Raw genomic sequence first — 15756 nt, forward strand, 5'->3', positions numbered from 1 at the left:
TTTTCTTAAGATCAGGAACAAGACAAGAATGCCCACTTTCACCACTCCACTTCAACATTGTATTGGAAGTCTTAGCCACAGCAATAAGACAAGAAAGAGAAATAAAAGGTATCCGAATTGGAAAGGAAGAAGTAAAACCTTCATTATTTGATGATGACATAATACTATATATAGAGAACCCTAAAGATTTCACCAAAAAAAAATTGTTAGAACCGATCAATGAATTCAGTAAAGTAGCAGATTATAAAATAAACATTTAGAAGTCAGTGGCATTTTTATACACCAATGATGTACTTTCAGAAAGAGAAGTTAAGAAAACAATCCCATTTACAATTGCGTCAAAAACTATAAAATACCTGGGAATCAAATTAACCAAGAAGGTAGAAGACTTGTTTTCAGAAAATTATAAGTCATTGAAAAAAGAAATTGAAGAAGATACAAATGGATATCTTCATGGGTACCCTATTCATGGGTAGGAAGAATCAATATTGTTAAAATGGCCATACTACCCAAAGCAATCTATGGATTCAAAGCAATCCCAATCAAAATACCAATGGCATTTTTCAGAGAGCTAGAACAAATAATCTTAATGTTTATATGGAACCATAAAAAACCTTGAACAGCCATGGCAATCTTGAGAAAGAAGAACGAAGTTGGAGATATCACACTGCCTGATATCAAACTATACTACAAGGCTACAGTAATCAAAACAGCATGGTACTGGCATAAAAATAGATACATTGATCAATGGAACAGAATAGAGAGCCCAAAAATAAATCCACGCCTATCTGCTCACTTAATATATAACAAAGTAGGTAAGAATATACAATGAAGTAAAGACAGTCTCTTCAATAAATGGTGTGGGAGAATTGGACAGATACATGCAAAGAAAAGAAGCTGGACCAAAATGGATTAAAGACTTAAATGTAAGACCTGAAACCATAAAACTTTTGGAAGAAAACCTAGGCAATAAGCTCTCTGATATTATTAACAGGAATTTCTTTTGAAATATAATCCTTAGACAGGGAAACAAAAGAAAAAATAAACAAATGGGACTACATCAAACTAAAAATTTTTGTACAGCAAAGGAAACCATCAACAAAACAAAAAGACAGCCAGCTGTTTGGGAGAAGATATTTGCTGATACATCTGATAAGGGGTTAATATCAAAAATTTATAAAGAACTTATAAACTCAACAGCAAAAAAACAAACGATCCAATTTAAAAATGGGGAGAAGACCTGAACAGATACTTCTCCTAAGAGGAAATACGGATGGCTAACAGACATATTAAAGGTCACTCAAAGTCGCTAATCATCAGAGAAATGCAAATTAAAACCACAATGAGATATCACCTCACACCTGTCAGAATGGTTTTCATCAATAAATCAAAAAACAGCAAGTGTTGGAGAGGATGTGGAGAAAAGGGAACCCTCATAAATTGTTGGTGAGATTGCAAATTGGTACAGCTGCTGTGGAAAACACTATGGAGGTTTCTCAAAAAATTAAAAAGGGATATACCTTTTGACCCAGCAATTGCACTTCTGGGTATTTTTCCAAAGAAAAACAAAACAATCATTTGTGAAGATCTATGCACCCCAATATTCATGGCAGCACAATTTATAATAGCTAAAATATGGAAGCAAACTACATGCCCATCAACAGATAGATGATTGGATAAAGAAATTATGGTTCATAAATACAATGGAATATTACTCAGCTATTAAAAAAATGAAATCCTACCATTTGCAATGACATGGATGAACCTAGAGATTATTATGCCGAGTGAAATAAGTCAGATGGAGAAAGGTAAATACCATATGATTTCACTTATATGTGGAATCTAAGGAACAAAAAGAACAAACTAATCAAAAACAGACTCACAAATATAGTGGACAATTTGGTGACAGACAGAGGGGAGGGGTTTGGGGGACTGAGAGAATGGGGTGAAGGATTAAAGAAGTACTAATTAGTGGTTGATAGTTGGGCATGAGGATGGGGAGCACGGCACAAGGAATGCAGTTAGTATTAATATGATGGCTAAGTGGAGGACCAGGGGAGGGAGGGAGCAATTGGGGGAATTGGTCTACGAACAATATAGATGTCTAACCAATGTACTGTATACTTGAAACTAATTTAAATAAATAAATTTATTTTAAAAATTTATAATTTCCCACTTATCTATAATGAATTATGATTGGATATTTCTGTTAATTAAATATCTTGTTAATGTAAGAATTGCAATCATTAGTTTGCAGATTACCACTTTTCTTAAAAGTATAATGCACATTACAACTATTTATTTTGATAATTTAGAAAACAACTTGGACCCTCTTATTCCTCACTGTTTTCATCCTGAACATTTAATGTTATTATACTTCAGATACAATAACAGATTATTGAAGTAATAATATAAGTAGATATTAATAAAAAGTAAATTTTTAATTTAAACTTTTTTATGCCATTGTTTCTGGTAGGAAAAAAAGTCCTTTTTCTTGGCCACTTTACTAGCCCAATCTCTCTCCCTGAGACTCTTTTGGGGTCATGTCAAAACTGTTGTGCATGTTTCAATACCTCATTCTTTGAATAATGTTGAAGCTAGAACTACAAATGTAACCTCTGCAATTTTTTTTTTTTTTACAAGTTTAAAAATTTATGACCAATTGATTTTTGTCAAAGGTGCCAAGAAAATTCACATGGGAGAAAATAGCCTTTCATACACCAACAGATGGTACTGGGACAGTTGGACATCCATATGCATAAAGATAAATTTAAGCCCTTTATTCATACCACATATGAAAATGAACTCATAAATCTAAGTGTAAGAGCTAAAACTATAAAACATCTAGAAGAAATCATAGGAGAAAATTTCTGTGACCTTGGGTTAGGCAAAGAGTTCTTCTATACAACAGCAAATCATAAGCCACAAAAGAAAAGAAATTGAGAAATTGGACTACATTAGAAGTGCAGACTTCTGCAGCTTTTGTCAAAAGAGACCGGTAAGAAAATGAAAGACAAACTACAGGCTGGGCTGTATATAACTGATAAAGGACTTGTATGTAGAACATATAAAGAATTCTTGTAGTTCAGTAATAAGAAGATAAATGTTACAGGTTGAATTGTGAAAAAGATGTTAAAATTCCATTCTCAGTACTTGTAATGTGACCTTTCTTGGAAATAGGGTCTTTCCGGATTGATCGAGTTGAGTTGAGACTATCAGGGTGGGCCCTAACTCAGAATGACTGGAGTCCTTGTGAAACAGGGAAATTTGAACACAGAGGCAGACACACACAGAGGGAAGATGATGGAAAGAGACGAGGAGAAGACAGCCATCTACAAATCAAAGAATTCCTGAGGATTCCAGAAACCAGGGGAGAGGCCTGGAACAGATCCTTCCCTAGTGCCATCAGAGGAAGCACAGTGATGCCAACATCTTGATTAAGGACTTTTGATCTCCGGAACTGTGAAACAATATACTGTTATTTTAAGTCAATTAGGTTTTGGTGCTTTGTTACAGCAGCCTTAGCAAGCTAATACAACAAACAGTCCAATTTTTCAAATGGATAAAAGACTTGAATAGACATTTAACTGAAGAAGACATACAAATAGATAATAAACACACCAAAAGGGGCTCAACATTAGTCATTAATCATTAAAGAAATGCACATTAAACCACAATGAGACACTAGTACAGACCTACTAGGATAGCTATAATAAAAATGAGAAATAATCCCAGAAAGTTATTTTGTGGATATCTACAAACTGATTCTAGAGTTAAAGTGAAAAGGCAAAAGACCCATAGCCAACACAATATTAAAGAATAATGTCAGAGGACTGACTACCCAACTTTAAGACTTAACTATAAAGCTACAATAATCAAGACAATGTGGTTTGGTGAAAGAATAGACAAATAGATGAATGAAACAGAATGGAGATCTTGGAAATAGATCCATACAAATAGTCAACAAATCTTTGACGAAGGAGCAAAGGTAATTCAATGAAAAGATTTTTTTTTTTCTAGATATGGTGCTGGGACAACTAGACAACCACATGCAAAAAGAATGAATACAGATGCCCCTCGACTTATAATGGGGTTATGTCTCAAGCCCATCATAAGTTAAAAATATAAGTCGAAAATATACTTAATACATCTAACCTACCAAACATCATAGCTTAGCCTAGCCTACCTTTAATGTGCTCAGAGCACTTGCATTAGCCTAGAGTTGGGCAAAATCATCTAACACAAAGCCATATAGAATTAAGTGCTGAATGTTTCATGTAATTTATTATATGTATCGCTTTCACACCATTGTAAAGTCACAAAATCATTAAGTTGAACCATCATTAAGTTAAAGACCATCTGAATAGACATACATCTTTTACCTTTCACAAAAAGTAAAATGGATCATGCACTCAAATGCAAAATGCAAAACTATAAAACTCCCAGGAGATAATATAGGAGGAAATGTAGGTGACCTTGGATTTGGTGATGACTTTTTTAGATATAACACCGAAAGCACGATTCATGAAAGAAAAAACGTTGGTAAGTTGGACTTCATTAAAAACATCTGCTCTATAAAAGACATGGTTAAAAAAATGAAAAGAAAAGCCACAGACTGGGAGAAAAATCTTTGAGAAACAAATATCTGATAAAGGACTGGTATTCAAAATATACAAAAACTTTTAGAACGATAATAAGAAAACAACCCAATTTTAAGATGGGCAAAAGATCTGAACAGACATCTCACTAAAGAAGATTTATTGATGACAAATACGTATATGAAAAGATGCTTTACATCACATGTCCTCGGGGAATTTTGAATTAAAACAACAATGAGATACCACTACATACCTAGTAGAATAGCTAAAGTCTCAAACACTGACAACACCAAAAACTGATGAGGGTTTGGAGCAGCAAGAACTGTCACTTCTGATGGGAATGCAAAATGGTTAGACAATTGGACTATTTCTTACACAGCTAAACATAATAGTACCACCATCCTCCCAGATGGTTTTTACGGAAAGAGTTGAAAACCATGTCAACACAAAAACCTGCACAGGAATGTTTATAGCTTTATTCATAATTGCCAAAACTTAGAAGCAACTGAAATGTATTTCAATAGCTGAATGGATACAGACAACGAAGTATTAGTGCTAAAAAGAAATGAGCTATTAAGCTATGAAAAGGCAAGGAGGAACTTTAAATGCATATTGCTAAGTGAAAGAAACCAATCTGCTACATACTGTATAATTTCAACTATAAGACATCTGGAGTAGGCAAAACTTCAGAGACAATAAAAAGATCAATGATTGCCAGGGGTTAGGGGTTGGAGGACACAGGGAGAAGAGGAGGAATGAATAGGTGGTACACAGATAATTTTGGCAGTAATAATGACAGTGAAATTATTCCTATTCTATAATAGTTGATATGTATCATTATACATTTGTCAAAACCCATAGAATATACAATACCAAGAGAGAACCTTAGTGTATCAATATTCTTTCATCAATTTAACAAATGTGCCACACTAATACAAAATGTAAATAGTAGAGGAAACTTAGGGGAAGGAGGAGGTTTATGGTCTTAAAGAGATTATCACAGGCCCAAAATGATGTCACTCATGCTAAAAGCCCATGATACCAAACTTAGATTTAATGCCTGATTTAATTACAGTTTCAACCTCTCCCACAAGCATAATCTTAATCAACCAATCTGGAATTTTCTGATCACACTCTAGTAAGGTAATCTGTTATGCAGCCCTCGCCATCCGCCAAAGAAAGAAGAGGCAATAGGCATAAGTGCTCCCAGTTCTGGGCCTGGTGGTGGGAGCAGGGATTGACCACAAAACAGGCTCCAGGAAATTTGGGGGGATGATGGAAAGGTTCTAAAACTGGATTGTAGTGATTGCACAACTCTAAATTTATTTAAAATGGTTAAATTGTGCACTTAAAAAGCACGAATTGTCTGGTACATATGTTATAACTCAATAAAGTATAACAAAAATAAGTCCATGGAAAACATAAATTAAGAACAATATAAATATAGCCAGGAGGAAAGATGACAGAATGAAAATACACAAGCTATAAGGCCTCTTATAATTGCTAGTTTTAAATTTGCTTCCAAGTTCTTTGATGGCCAAAGTGAATAGAGAAGTGCTGCCCACTTAATTCCTTGGGAACCACAAGGCTATTCCAAACCAGTGTTAGTGATCGGGAGAAAAAGATATAGTGTCCTTAACAATATCCTGTGACAAAAGTAATAATAGGTTCTGATATAGGGAAGAGGCATGAGAACTAGATATTAAACCAGGTTGTATTCAGAACCTACAATGTGCTGATCAGCCCTATAGCCAGACCACGAGGAACCTACAGAACAAAGGAAGATTCCCAGCAGGATTTCACACTGCATACCCATACCATCAAAGGAACATAAGGAATAAAAGTCTTTAAACTGTAATTCATAGAAACTAAGAATCACATACAAACTGAATTCCTCGAACACTCAGGATCTCTCTCTGTCTCTGAGGAGAGACCACACTCTGTCTGTGGAGCATTATTTCTTCTCTAATAAACTTTTCTTTTGTTTCTAACTCTGGTGTGCGTGCGAATTCATTTCTGTGAGCAGTCAAGGACCTTCCCTCTCTCTCTCGATGTAGGACATGAGTCTCTCCTTGAGGGAATTCACTCTGTCCTACATCATCTTTCCTGGACACCATGAAGGGATCAAAGGACATAAACTTGGTTCACTCAAATAGGGTATGACTCCCCTCTTTAATTTTAGATGGTAGCTTGGGATCTGGTCGAGTTCAGCCCTCTGACAGAGCAGGAGTCCATCGATATCATCTGTCTTTCCTTCTACTCTTCCTATACTTTCCCTGAAACTTGGTGCTTCTCATCAGAATTTCAAAGACCTGCTGAGGGATCCCCTCACCCAGACTCCATATTAAGATTGTGCAGCACCTTTCACCCATGACAGGATGGGTGAGTCCCAGGGAGTTTTCTGTCTCTTCCTTTTGGTACCTTGCTTTCATTCTCACTGGGGGATTGCTACTGGTGAAGCAATGGGCTGTGGCAGCTCACTAGGGCTAACTCCTCCATTCTGCCCCTTAGCCTTTACCTCAACCCCGCCCATCTCTGTGGGAACTCATAACCTGGAGAGTCAGAGATAGGCTTGCTGCCCAGGCTAAACTCTCCAACCTTGTCCCCTGTCTGTCCTATCACTCATTTCTTGATTGGCTCTGGAATGCCAGAGCCATCTCCAGAGAAAGCCCTAATCGTTTGGATTTGGGCTTGGCTGCCATCCTACTGTGGTAGGTTGTCTCAACCTTACTTCTCAATGGGCAAAGATATTATAGTAGCTTCTCCACCCCAAGGGCTAGCTAGCCTTCTTTATTTCTCTCTCTCCACCCTGGACTCTCTACAATTCTTAGCCTTTTCGTCCCCAGCACTGTAGGACTAACAAAGTAGCTCTTCCTGGGGGAGCTAGCCTTCGTTTACCCTTCCTATCCCCTCTACTCCTTTTCTATCTGAGGCAACTGACTCTCTCACTCTGGACTTTTCTCAGATTATCCACCTAGTAGCTACTTCTGACTTCTTCACCTATGTTGGAGTCGCTGAACCTCCTGCTTTTTTTTGCAGGGAGGAACATTGCTGTCTCTGCTGGGGAAGCCAAAGACACCCTACTCTAGTCTCCCTGGACTCAGGACTTTCTGGTTCATGAGCTCCTCTCTGACTTTTGCTCTTGCCCGCGCAAGTGCTTCGTATCTCACACTCTAGGCGACCACTGTCTGGGCCCATTTTCCAGGAGACATTCATTCCTTACTTTCATTTTACTACTCTTCTCATTTGGGCCACACTCTCCAACTCACAGTCCTCTCCTTCCTCCATTGAATTGTCTGGATAATTTGCTTAAGAAAGAGAGGGCCCAGGTTCTGCCCTCAACTAGGCTAGGACTTCAGAGCCTAGAGTTCTGGTCTGTTCTCTCAGTGGCTTTTGGTTCTTACTCCTCACCCAAAACATCTCCTTAAGCTAGCCAGGCGAGCAGACCTCTGTTGAGCTGATCCCTTTCTTCTCATAGACAGTCACATTCCTACTTTCCCCTGTCTGGTCAAGTACCTTTTCCGCTGCCTTCTCTATCCAGGGGCTCAAGGGCCCCCACAGGTTTGCCCAATTGTACTATATCTGTAACTTCCTAGGGTCCTAACCTCTCCTTACCAGCCTGGATCTCTAAGAGTTCCAGGCACCTGGCTGATCCTTTTCTTCCTTAAAGCACAGGGTTGTTGGCAGGCAGATAGTTGACACCACCTCACAGTCAGAACCCACAGGCCCCATCTCTTTCAGACATACAATAATTATAGAAGGGGACCAAGCATCCCTGAAGACTCTCTATTGGGATGTCTCTTAAACAGTTAGAACCGATTCAAACAGGGCAATCTTTAGAAGAAAAAAAAAACAACTCGTATTTTTCTACAATTTAGAAACTTGGCAAATTTGAGTCTTACAAGATTTTTCTAACTCTCGGTAACTTTCAAGGTCATGCAGAGCCACTACTGCCCAAGGCTGTAGTAACTGAAGAAAAAAAGGGGCACTTTTAAAACCACAAGCAGCTAGTTTCACAAGCCACACTCCTCCATGGCCTTTTTTCCAACCTCTTAAACTGTCAAGGACACATGTAAAATCATGAATCCTCTACAATTATTGGTAATTCTGTTTATGTGCATAATCTCTGATATCTAGGTTTGTCTGTGTTTAATGTATAATATGGTGTTTCTGCCTCTGGATAATATTAGCAGTTTAAAACATTTAATAGGCTTGAAAAAAATTAAATGCTTTTATACATTAAATAAGTAATGTCTTATACCTTATTTAAAAATATGTTTCTAAAAAAAACTGTAAATATATTGTCAAAATAAACCTATGTGTCTAGAGGTTACAAAGTATATAAATTTGCCAATCTAAAGAATGCTAATTGCTTACTTTTTAGCTCCCACTAGAAATTGAGGTTTCTAAGAGTTAAGAATTCTAGTTATGATGGAAAACAAAATTTATGTTTTGGTAATAGCAGGTATAAGGTATGAAGGTATATTTTGAAGAAAATTAAAGAAAAGTAGTTTGTTCTAAAGTTAGTTATTTCTAAATGAACTAAGAAGAGGCAAACTAAAAGGAATGAAGATAGTTGTGGAAGGTTTATAAAGATAAATCTTAAGAGGAAATTTTATATATGGTTAAGCTAAACAAAATTGGAATAAACATAATTAAGTAAATAAATTTAAATATCAAAAGTAAGCTAATGCAAAATTGGGTTTTAGCTCTCCGTTAAATAAGCGTTTCTTGGACTAAGGTGGTCTGCTACTGACATTATGGAAAAGTTTTCTGAGTAGAAACAAGGATATTGTGCTTCATCAAAATAATTTTCTGTGTTTTATGTTGTCTTAACCAAGTTGTTGGTTACTTAAAAAAAAAAAAATCTAAATCTCCACAATAGTAAAAACTAAGTTTTGCTAATAATTATGTGAATGTCTATATTTCAGGCCTGTTAGGGTTCATGTACCCTTCTCAATGTCAGTATACGCCAGTGTAAAGAATGATTTGGGCGTTTTTACCAAAAACCCAGATAAGTTTAGGGATGAAGTCATTAAGCTTGGCCTGACCTTTTCTCCAGCCTGGCAGGATGTGATAGTAGTTCTGACCCATGTTTGCATCCATGATGAAAAGGCTCAGATCCTTCAGAATGCCAGGGAATTTACTACCTATCAAGCGGCTGATGAGGAGTCCCAGAACACGTCCCACGTGGAACTATGAGGATGAGAGAGATCGGCTAAAGATGAGTCACTTTCTTAATTGCATATCGGAAGAAATTTTAAAAAAGATGCCAAACTAAGCCAGTGACTTATATTAAGGTAAAAGAGATTACTCAGAAAAAGGATGAGAATCCAACTATATATCTTCACCAGCTCTCTAAGGCTTTTAGAAAATATACTAACATACACCCAAAGTCTGATGAGGGCCAGACACTCCTGGCTATGCATTCAATAACTCAGGCTGTGCTAGATATTCAAAGGAAACTCCAAATGTGGAAGCCAGACCCCAAACCCCACAAGCTGCCTTGGTGTCAGAGGTCTTCAAGATGTTCAGTAACCGGGACTGGGCAGAGGAGGAAAAAAAAGGAGAAAATGTGCAAAGTTTAGCTGACATAATACAGGGACCATCTCAAGGTGACCCTAGGCAATAAAAGCCTTTGGACCAGGATGGCCTCAATCTTCTTGGTCGACATAGGACTGGGGCACAGCCAACACACATGCTGCAAAAAGGAAGGGCGCTGGAAAGGTGTGTCCATTCAGCCCTGGAAAGGGGTGGACCTCCTAAGCCCTCTCCCCTCATGGCTAGCTTCTCAAATAAGAGAGCCACCTCCTACAACTGAGGAGGCCCAAGCATTCACGGGCTCTGGTCCTAGAGAGATCCGTTGCCATTATGACAGTGGAGCCTCAGGTCACCCTTGGCATGGCAGGTAGGAAACTGAATTTTCACTAGATGCTAGACCCGTCTACTCTGTTCAAGTAGATGGCCTTAGGTCAACTCCCCTTCTCCAGGTGGCATAAGAAACAAACTAAGACGGGAGGCAGAATTGATAGCCTTGGGACACCTGTCTCCAGGATAAGGCTCCAGGTCTTTCCCTTGTCCTTTGTTCAGTTTGGCTAGTCATAAATATCATTAAAATACCACCTGCATTGCAAGTACCACATCTCCAGGCACTCCCCACCACCCCCAAGAAAACAAAAGCCGGAAATTCAGACAGCTTGGGGCAAACTCTTTCTCCAAACTCTTTCTCTGAGTTTGCCATCACTTTTCTCTTCAGTGTGTAGTTTTGCTTTAATAAAACTTGTGCTTTCCTCCTTGCTATTTGTCCAGTCCTTGAATTCTTTCTCAGGGCATAAGACAAGAATCTGGTCACCAGGGTTCTAGGGTAGTGCCCCTCTTTGGACTCCCACTGCACCTAGCTCTCGAGCATCCTTCCTAAGAAAATTAGCACCAGGTGGCAGTCTGTGTAGGCTGTTACTTCTCCAGGGCAGCCAATTAATACCAAGCCAATTAAAATAAAACATGGGCCATAACCCTGCAAGTACCAGCATCCCTTAAAATCAGAGGCCTTTCGAAGAGTTCAACCCCATTTTTAAATATTCCTAAAGCAGCGATTAATTAAACCCTGTCGGTCCCCCGGTAATCCTGCCTGAAGAAGTCAAACTGAGAATAACAATTTGTCCAGGATCTTAGAGCAGTTAGCAGTAGTTGTTCCCATTCATCCCATGGTTCCTAACCCGTATACCCTCCTCGCCCAGATTCCTGGGAGCACTCAGTATTTTATACTGTTTCAGATTTAGAGGATGCCTTTTCCTGTAGACTGTCACACCCTGATTCCACCTATCTTTCTGCTTTTAAGTGAAAGATCCTGAGACCCAAGAGGCCACAATGCACCTGGACTGTGTTGCCCCAGGGGTTTCGTGACAGCCCTCATCTTCTTAGAGACCTTAAACTTAAAAATGATGATTACTTATTGCTAGTGTAAGTAACGTAGTGGGCAGGCCTGATCTTTACTTTTGCAAACACCTTCATCTTATGCAGCTTCTGCCATTTCACATAGCCCCCTCCCCAGGGGAAGGAGACCCTTTGTCCTTGCTGGCTTTTAGGGAAAGAAAGGTCTATCACTCCTGCTCCAGCCTTATACCATGAAGCTTTCTTGGCCTTCTCCGTCAGCCACCTTGTCTGGACTGCTCTTACGATCACTTCCCACCTCGCGTTAATACCAGAAATTCCTTTACTATAAAATGACCCCGCTGTATAGGACTCCATTAAAGGGTACCTATCAAATATCATTTGGCTCCTTCTCCTCCTAGGACCCCTGGTGACTATCTTACTTCTATCACTTTTCAGTCTCTATCTCTTTAATCTTGTGTCTTCCAGACTTCTACAATTCCACATAAAGGTGATGGCCATGCAAGGCTTCCAACTACTGAATTACTTCCAATTACTGAAACAACCGCCATATTCTCTGCCTCCAAGGCCCTTTGAATGGGCTTTTAGAGATTTTCATTCCCAATAGGCAGAGACAACAGCCCTGTCTCAGCTTTGAAGAAGTTACAGAACACAGATGTTCATCCCTCAACATCCCCTTTAGAAAAAGGGAATACAATCTCTGAGGTGGGAATGATAAGGGAAGAGACATGAAAACTAAATATTAAATCAGGTTGGAGTCAGAGTCTACAATGTGCTGATCATCCCTACAGCCAGACCACAAGGAACCTACAGAACAAAGGAAGATTCCTGCTGGGATTACTAAGAAACTAGTTACCCATACATGAAAAGAAAATAGAGTCGTTAAGTCATACCCTACACAAAATAAATCTAACCATTCACACCCTATGGCCATGCCATGAGAGAACCTACAGAACAAAGAACGATTCCTAACTTGTCTTTCACACTGCATACCCATACCATCAAAGGAACATAAGGAAACAAAGTCTTTAAACTCCAAATCATAGAAACTAAGAATCACAAACAAACTGAATTCCTTCAACACTAAGTCCCTTTCACTCACTGTCTCTGAGAGGAGACCACAATCTGTCTATGGAGCATTATTCCTTCTTTTTTTTTTTGTCTGCAACTCTGGCGTTCCCTTGAATTCTTTCCTGTGCACGCAGTCAAGACCCTCCTTCTCTCTCAGTGTAGGATTTGAGTTCCCCACTAGGGGAACTCACACCGTCCTGCATCGATTCCACAAGACAATTTCTTTTAATGTTCCATGATAAAAGCTATGTATATAATGACAAAACACAGCCCAGAGGAAGCAGTTTTGCTGAGGCCAAGAGCCTGAACTCCAAGTATGCTGCTTTCTAAATGCCTGGCTAGTTAAATTCTAGAATATGTAGCAAACTGGATAGTCCTTTGGGAAATTTTCTCATAAATCAAATTATATAAATATAATTTCTCTATGTTTTTTTTTTTTTTAATAAGAGTAAAATTACTGTTGCGCAGATGTTTTCCCCCAGACAAGGAACAGTCTAGGGTGCAGGTGCTCTGTGTTGCTAATCAAGCGCATAAACTCCTGTGCAGGGCTGTTGGATTTTATGCAAGGGCTGCATTCCTGAAGAACTTACTTAACTCAAGATGTAAAGTAGAAGACACAAGATTTCAAATTCCGCTTATAAAATGAGACTTTAGCATTTTCACATTTTATGTCATGCTTTTTAAAATTCATATAATTCAAATCTGCACTAAATGGAACTTGTCCTTTAGTGGTCAAAGGAGAGATTTCAGGGAGTGGGTTCATTCATTCCCTCTCAGAAATGGCCCTTTGTACTGGCAACAGGAAGTGCTTACTGTTAAGCTCCTGACCAGTCAGAGGTATGGTTCAGTGCCTGTGGCCCCAGCACATAAGCAACAAGGAAGGAAAAAGATTTATGAGTTTACAGTGGTACAGTTTTTCAGTATTTTGCTAATCTGCATTCATCTTTTGCCTTTTTAGAATTGCAGAAGTCAAGGAGAGCCGTCGTTTTTAATAAAAATAGGACTAATATAAGCAAATACTTTGGGCATTTACTATATACAGTTAGCTCCACTTGGGTTGATGAGTTAATTCTCACAGCCCCGTGAGGCTTCAGAGAGGGCAAGGCTCATCAGTGGTACTCACACAGATAGCCTCAAATAGATGAAAGACAATGTAAATCGGCAAGACCTTGTTCACCAGGGCGATCACTTCTCTGCAGAAGAAACAGGAAAAACATTCATTTGGAGCACTAAGACAGGATTATAGTCTTAGACATCCAGCTATATCCCTTCTATTACAGCCCCCCAACATGTTAGGAACCTAATTGGCAGCCTAGCCCTGAGTTACTACATGTCTATGGGTCTTCTTAAACTCCAGAAGAGCCCCCAGTTTTGTACTGCCCTTTGACTATCATTTTGTCTTTGGACAAGCAAGTGGTGGAGGCTATGGCCTGGGAGAACTACATGCATAGATGCTGGCTTTCTCTCAGTGAGGGCAAAGCTGGAGCTAGTCCTGCTTCCTTTGGACCCGTTGCTGAGCCAGGAATGTGACAAGTCTCTGAGGACTGGCTGCAAACCACTCTGACATTTCCCAGAAGTCAGGGCAGAAAACTGATTACCTACTCATCATCAGTAAAAATATGCCCCAATTTATTTTTCAGGATGCTCAACAGGGTGCCCACAATCAGTGAAGTGCCAACTGCAAGAGACAAAAGGAGAGTGTTTGGCTGAACCCAACACATGAAGAAGCCCAGCTTATGTCAGCACAAGTCAGCCCAGCCCTCCACACCCAGCCCAAGAGCCTGAAGTTCCCCGCATTAGAGTTATTCACTTGAACTAAGACACTCTTTTACAGTTCTGAAGGAAGGACAATATATAAAATGCCTTTCTACCCAAGGTGCTCTAAGTGGGGTTCTTGGAGCAGCAGCAGCAGCAGCAGCATCTCGATCTACTGAATCAGAAACTCTGCCTGGTGTGGTATGGCTCAGCGATCTGTGTTTGGACACTGCCTCCAGGGGATTCCAATGCAGTCTGAAGTCTACGAAACACTGTTCTTCACAGAGGCTCTGATCCGAATCTGTCAGCCTCAGAAAGTAGAGCCATGGTAGAGGACACAAGATTGGTTCTTTCTGAGGGGTAGGATGGGCAGGTTCCAAGCTCCTGGGGATGCTGGGAGGGGAAGCTTGCAGAGGACCCTGGATGGCTGGAGGGAGAGGAAGGGCCTTTGCAGGGTCACACAAAAGTGAGTGATGGAAATTGGTGAGCTGTGGCTGGAAGGCCCAGAACCCCAGCAGCAGGGAAGGAGTGGGAAAGGGGCACAACAGGCAAGAGAGTTGTTTGCTACTGGAGTGGGTTAGGGAGGGGCGCACCGTCAATTCATCAGCAGGTACTGCTCTGGGCCAGACTGCACACAGGTATAGCAGATTTGGAGGGTAAACCTTGCTGTCTGCTCCTAAGGCCAGCCCTGACTCCAATGTACAAACTCTCCCCTGGCCCAAGCTCTTGACTTTCCAGCTTTCCAAGTCCCCAACCACCAGGAGAGGACTCCGCCCACCTGTGCAGAGCACACCAGAGATGGCTGATTGCTTCGCTTTCGCAGTATCTGAAGCTCCCATGGCCCTTCCTACTTGAACGCAGACTGCGATGCTGAGCCCCATGGGAATCTGGGAGCAGAGAAAAGAAGGCGTTGTCAGTGGAGCCACCCTTCAGCCCCTGGGATTGGGTGGGCGCTGAGTCCGGAAGTGGCCTGGGCTGGCAGTAGAGCAGTGCTCCTGCCCTCCAACTTGGGCCATGAGTGGAGAGAGCAGGAAGACAGGACAATGCCTGGGAAGCAGCATGAGGAGAGAGGACATTCATGGTTGTGGACAACAGGCAGTGACATCCTAGGTTATGAGATGGAGTGGGAAAACCCTAAGTTAACTACCCTATCCCACCCCCACCCACTCCAAACATCACAGGCAGACTGGCCTTTCAACCAAAATCGATGTGCTCCCCAAAACTCATGAGTAAATGAATTTTAAAGACTTGAATGTGGCCCTAAATTTGCCAGAAAAGTTCCCTGGTTAAAGAAAAAATCAGTGGACCCATTTGTAAATATAAGAATCACCTTATAAATTAGTTTGTATGTGCAGATTTTTGTGAACCCTTAGCTTAAACCTGGGGTCGCAGACTGCATGACCCCAGGAGCCTGGCAGATTTGTACATGAGTGACATGGGA

General features: G+C 40.1%; 1 protein-coding gene across 5 annotated transcripts in view; it reads right to left on the reverse strand.

Annotated features, from left to right (window-relative positions):
- The window catches only part of SLC47A2 (solute carrier family 47 member 2), a 42204-nt gene that overhangs the window by 16633 nt on the left and 9815 nt on the right, over positions 1 to 15756 (reverse strand). For all 5 annotated transcript variants that reach the window (XM_016145145.2, XM_016145144.2, XM_016145143.2 and 2 more), the window contains 3 exons: positions 15094 to 15202; positions 14163 to 14238; positions 13684 to 13753 (listed from right to left, as the gene is read on the reverse strand). In XM_016145145.2, the coding sequence (XP_016000631.2) occupies positions 13684 to 13753; positions 14163 to 14238; positions 15094 to 15202 (255 nt within the window). The remainder of the gene's footprint in view (positions 1 to 13683; positions 13754 to 14162; positions 14239 to 15093; positions 15203 to 15756) is intronic.

This window comes from Rousettus aegyptiacus, unplaced genomic scaffold (assembly GCF_014176215.1).
Source record: "Rousettus aegyptiacus isolate mRouAeg1 unplaced genomic scaffold, mRouAeg1.p scaffold_m13_p_6, whole genome shotgun sequence".
NCBI lineage: Eukaryota > Metazoa > Chordata > Mammalia > Chiroptera > Pteropodidae > Rousettus > Rousettus aegyptiacus.